At 57.4% G+C, this 5,526-nt stretch overlaps 1 protein-coding gene across 1 annotated transcript; it reads right to left on the bottom strand.

Annotated features, from left to right (window-relative positions):
- Nucleotides 1–226: 226 nt before the first annotated feature.
- On the bottom strand, nt 227–4,160 carry KRT18 (keratin 18). The gene is made up of 7 exons (XM_030322692.1): nt 3,666–4,160; nt 2,807–2,889; nt 2,294–2,450; nt 1,576–1,740; nt 1,344–1,469; nt 799–1,022; nt 227–406 (listed from the first exon to the last, which is right to left on the bottom strand). The coding sequence occupies exons 1-7, from the start codon at nt 4,077–4,079 to the stop codon at nt 286–288; spliced, it is 1,290 nt and encodes a 429-aa protein (XP_030178552.1). The 5' UTR covers nt 4,080–4,160; the 3' UTR covers nt 227–285.
- Nucleotides 4,161–5,526: the final 1,366 nt, after the last annotated feature.

Here is a 5,526-nt window from a genome sequence, read left to right as displayed (position 1 = left end):
CCTTTTGGATTCTGCGCAGGTTGCTTGTATACCTTTTTCAGTTTGAAAAGACAAATTCTCATCGACCATTCCCTCCTCATTCGGAGAAGGTGGGTCCTCAGAAGAGCCCCCCCCCCATATGAACCCCCTGCGGTCAGCAGTGACTTCTGCCTGGTCAGAGATGGGAAGGACTACTGGGTCAGGGCGTTGGCACGTGTTCTGAAGACAAGCAAGGAAGACACAAAAGTGACCTCTGAATTTTTTATTGGCCTCCCGTTCCCCAAAGGGTAGCCTGCTTCTGCTGCTTCAACGCCTCAGAACTTTGGTGTCGTTGGTCTCAGACACCACTTTGCCGTCCACGATCCTGCGGGTGGTGGTCTTCTGGATGGTTTGAAAGGAGTTGCTGGTATCCAAGGCATCACTAAGACTGTCACAGAAGACCAAGCCCCAGTTACAAACAGCTCGTAGAGTAGAAGGGAGTCAAGAAGAGGAGGAAAAATGCCTCCTGATCCCTGCCTCTATCTCCACACTCCGTTTGGCCGCTTCCTCCAGAAAAGGGAAACCCAAAGCCAAACTCCACACGTGCTCTAAGTACGGCTGGGGCAATACTCAGTCTGTTCTCTTCTCCAGGGAGGGAGCCTCTGAAGCTCTTACTTACTCCCTTGGAGACGCAGGAGCCCGCACAGAGCACCGGCCCAGCGCTCAGTGGACACCGATGCGCAGGGATGAGGGGGGCGGGGTGGGTTACAAAAGCTCAGACTCTGGGGATAAGTGTATCCTGACCCCAGCTTGTGAGGGTGGGAGGAGAGCCCCATTTACCTGAAGTCCTCCCCGTCTTCCAGCAGGCGACGGTAGGTGGCGATCTCAGCCTCCAGCTTGACCTTGACATTGAGCAAGGCCTCGTACTCCTGGGCCTGCCGCTGCCCCTCTGTCCGGGTCTGGGACAGCTCTGACTCCAGGTGCAGCAGGACCCCGTTGAGCTGCTCCATCTGCAAGGTGTAGCGGGCCTCCACCTCCCTCAAGCTGTTCTCGAAGCTGGCCTTCTGCAGGGGCACAGAGAGGAGGGGCGGGTGAGCCCCGAGATGGGGTGGAGGGAGTGTCTCCACAAATTTTTCAGCAGAACAGTCCAAATCCCACGACCATTCATCCCTTCACTCTCGGAAACGTCTTCGAGAACTTAGGGTGTGCCAGATACTAGGGTCGTGGGTAGGAGCAGTGGGAAAATGCAAAGAGAAACCACCCTTTCTGAGCATAAGGGACTTAAAATGGAAGGGGGTAGAATTTGGGCTGAGATAGGACTGGGTCTGAGGCTGACAGAGGGCGGGACCAAGAGTAGTTGGGGCAGGTGACGTGAGGACTCTCACCAGGTTTCTCATCGAGTCCAGGTTGATCTCCAAGGACTGGACCGTGCGTCTCAGCTCCTTGAGGGTCTTCTCAGCTTCTGCTATCTCAGCAGTCTGGAAGGTGATCACTGTGGTGCTCTCCTCAATCTGCAGGGACAAGAGAGTCCTCAGGTCCCTCCTTCTCCATCTGCTTCCCTTCCACACCCTCAGGCCTCTGCGCCTAGCCTGGCACCCATCCCTTCCCTTCATGCACCTGCTGGGACCAGTACTTGTCCAGCTCCTCTCGGTTCTTCTTAGCCAGCTCTTCATACTGGGCCCGGATGTCCGCCATGATCTTGCTGAGGTCCTGAGATTTGGGGGCATCCAACTCCACGGTCAACCCCGAGTTGGCAATTTGGTTTTGCAGACCCTTTACTTCCTGAAGGAGAGAGGACCAGAGTGAGGAAAGAGGGGACTCGGGTCCAGAACTCCAGGAAGGCTCCACCTCTGCAACTGTCTCTTGCAGGAAGCCTGCGGGGTCAGTTGGAGACAGGAACAGAGAAGACTCTCGGCTTTGTGCTCTGCACGATGCCAGGTCTGCGCTTTCTACTCCAGATGGATAAAATGGCACCACTCACTATCACCCACAGGTGGTTTCTCTCTTCTCTCTTTGCTCTGTCCCTGCATCCACCCTCCTTCCACAAACCTGCTCCTCGAACGTTCTTCCAGGAAGCCCTGCCGGCTCCACCTGCTCTCACTCCCCCCTCAGCCCTCAACCCTAGTGCTAGTTGCTTCTACCTTTTGTCCTCACCTCGCTTTCTCACCCATGTCCTCTTGACCCCCTCACGCTGTCATTCAGGTGACCCACTGAGTGTGGCAGCCGTGTGATTCAGAAGAGCCCAGGCTGGGAGTTCTAGGCTTCCCTGTAAGCTACTTACAGGTGACCCGGCCCATCTATTCCCCCACCCAGACTTGTTTGGCCCCCTGCTTGCCTCCTCATGGTTCTTCTTCATGAAGAGCAACTCTTCCTTGAGAGCCTCGATCTCTGTCTCCAGCTGCAGCCGAGTGACATTGGTGTCATCAATGACCTTGCGGAGCCCATGGATGTCACTCTCCACAGACTGGCGCATGGCCAGCTCTGTCTCATACCTGTGGGAGTGGAGGCGATCAGAGGAGCCTCATTTCTGTTCCAGAACCTTCTCGGGCCATGCCACCTAATAGCGCCCCTATGGCCATTGCAAACTATGGAGTTTGCAGTGACCTGATTTTGACTCAGCAACCTGAGTCAAGATCAGGTGCTAATCCTCTGGGCACTGTTGTTGGCACCTGGGGGACAGTATTCTTTAACTGTGTTACATGAATGAATAAACTGATGGAGCTTAACTCTCTCTTATCCACCCAGCTCCGCCCACAGCTGAAGATCCCACTGTGAGCCCCTACCTGACCCAGCCTGTAACAGACCGTTCTTGGCCCCACCCTCAGCTCCCTAGCACCCTGAGGCTTACTTGACCCTGAAGTCATCAGCAGCAAGACGGGCATTGTCAATCTGCAGAACGATGCGGGCATTGTCCACAGAATTTGCAAAGATCTGGGGGATTGTAGAGAGGTCGCTCCATAAGTGGGAAATCAATGATGGGCTGAGCATGGGAAGGTGTTATGTGTCTGAGCGACACTTCCTGGTTCCGAGGAATAGCCAGAGGCTCTCCTTGGACACCTATCCCCTTCCACCTGTGTCCCTCACACTGTTCCCTCCTTTCATGGAGTCCCAAATCCCAGAGCTCCCACGGGTCTCCCACTGCCCGTTTTTGGGGCCTCTGCTGGCCTTCCCGCCCTAAAGTAACAAGTCCTCTCTCTGGCCCTCTCCTGGCATTTTTTCCCAGGTGCACCTGCTCACCTCTCCCCGGCTCCCCCCATTGGCCCCTCCCACAGGTAGGCCTCCTGTTTACTCCTAGATGACTCAGCCTTAGCCACATCCGCTTAACCCTCCAACTGTCTCCATTTGGCCAGAAGCCAGAGGGTCCTTTTTATGGGGCCTTGCCTCACCTCCTTCCATGTGTCTACTTCCTCTGCAAGGCTTCCCCCCTCTCCCCTTCCCACCACCTCCTGGGAAAGGGCCTAACCATGCCCAGTCGCCACCCTTGGGGTCCCAGGGGACAGGGGGATGTATGGAAATGCAAGGCTTGCCGACACCCTACCTGGGGAGCAGGGGGCGGAGTAGTGGGCGGGGTGGCGAGGGAAAGCGGGAAGGAGTCAAGGCACCCCCACCCCTATTAAAATTCCTATCCTTGGGGGAGGCGGGGGAGAAGCAGGGAGTGGATAACTGGAGGGTCAAACATGGCTGGGGGTCGGGGGAGGCCCCCTTACCTGAGCCCTCAGCTCCTCGATGGTCTTGAAGTAGTGCCCCCAGTCTCTGACCTGAGGTCCCTTCTTCTCCAGGTGTTCCCGGATTTTGATCTCCAATCTCTGATTATCAGCCTCCAGGCTCCTCACCCTCTCCAGGTAGGAGGCCAGGCGGTCATTCAGGTCTTGCATGGTCTCCTTCTCGCCCTGGATGCCCCCGATGCCCGCCAGAGCCCCGGTCATCACGGCGGCCATGCCCCCGGACCCCCAGCCGCTCCGGAAGCTGGAGGAGCGGGATATGGAGATCCGGGAGCCTGAGCCCCCGGCGCCTGCATAGACGCTGGCTGCACTGCTGACCGGCCGGACCCGGTGGTTGGATCCCTGCACCGAGCCTACGGACCGGTAGTTGGAGAAGATGGAGTGGGTGGTGAAGCTCATGCTGTTCTAGGAGTAAGAGGAGAGGCCAGGACTCAGGCTCGGGCCACGAGGGGGGTCAAGTCCGCGACTCAAGTTATATCGCCGAGGGAGGGGGTGGGGACCGGCCCGGGCAGGCCCCGCCCCCGCCACCAAGTCGCCTGGAAGCTTGGGCCACAGGTGGATCGCGGCGGGACTCCACGCCCTCCGTTCCGCCCCCCACCCCAGCCTCCCTTCCCCCAGCCTCCTCAGCACCTTCCCGCCAACGCCGTCCTCGACCCCCCAACCCACAGAACGGGGGTGGGGGGGGTGGGGGGGGTGGGGGGAGGGGAATAACCTGGACCGACCAAGGCCGCAGGTGGAGTCGGCTTTGGCGGTGTAATTTCGGGGCAGGAAATGACGTTATTACACCCCCCCCCCCTTTCCCAGGTAGAGGAGGTCCCCGCCGGTTGCAAATTTGGGGGTTTTTAGGGGACGAGCGAGTGAAGTCGGGTGTGAATCTCTGTAACTACCTTCAGCCTGCAGCCCAAGGTCCCACCTGCAGAGGAGACCTAGGGGGGATCCCTGAGCCCCAGGAATGCTGGGGAAGAAAAGTTTGGGGCTGGAGAAGAGGAGGAGAAGCTCGATCCTGAGCCCCAGATCTGCTGTTGTACACACTCGACCCCCACCTCACTTGGTTCCCAAACACGCCCACTTGCCCGTGTTCACTAGCACACCCTCACACTCACATCACATAGACGTGTCTCGTCAAACACCCGCAAACACATTCACTCACTGCGTGGATTCAGACCCCTGGAAACAAACTGATTCTCTGAATCCCCTCCCTCTTGCACCTCTCCCCTCCACTCGCTGCCTTGGAAGCCTGCCCTTAGTGGGACACTTTGTGATTTAAACAAGGGACACTCTTCCCTTCTAAACATCTGTGTATCAGCCTTCCCCGCACCCTTGGGTAAACAAATACTTCCTGAGCGCTTTACAGTTCAATAAATATTTGTTGGGCCCCTATTGTGTGCCAGAGCCTGCTCTAGTCGCTGCCGAGAGGACCGCAGTGTAACAGACACTTGAAATCCCTCCTGAAGATTGTAATGTGTCCACATGGTGCAGAGTCTAAGAGGACGGACGTGCACGCCTAGAAATATTCCAGCTGAGTGAGACTCAGTCATTCTGGCCAGCCCCCTCCCCGTCCTTACTAGGATTTTTCTGCAGGTACCCTCCTTCCCGCCCTCCTCCCTTCAAAAGGCTCTCTGGATCCCAAGCTGGTCCCCTGGGGGCTGCCTCCTCCAGGAAGCTCTCCTCAGGACCCGGGTCAAAAGGATGGATCTTTGCTCCGTCTGCACTGCTCCCTGCACCAGGGGGATGGGGCAGATGACCACTCCCCTGCTGAACGAACTGGGGGAATCCTGAGGTACAGGGCCTTCGAGACTGTCACCATCAGCAGCTTGTTTGTCCGGCAGGGCCTGGCATTATACAC

Source organism: Lynx canadensis, chromosome B4, assembly GCF_007474595.2.
Source record: "Lynx canadensis isolate LIC74 chromosome B4, mLynCan4.pri.v2, whole genome shotgun sequence".
NCBI lineage: Eukaryota > Metazoa > Chordata > Mammalia > Carnivora > Felidae > Lynx > Lynx canadensis.
This window is presented reverse-complemented; position numbering and strand designations above follow the sequence as displayed.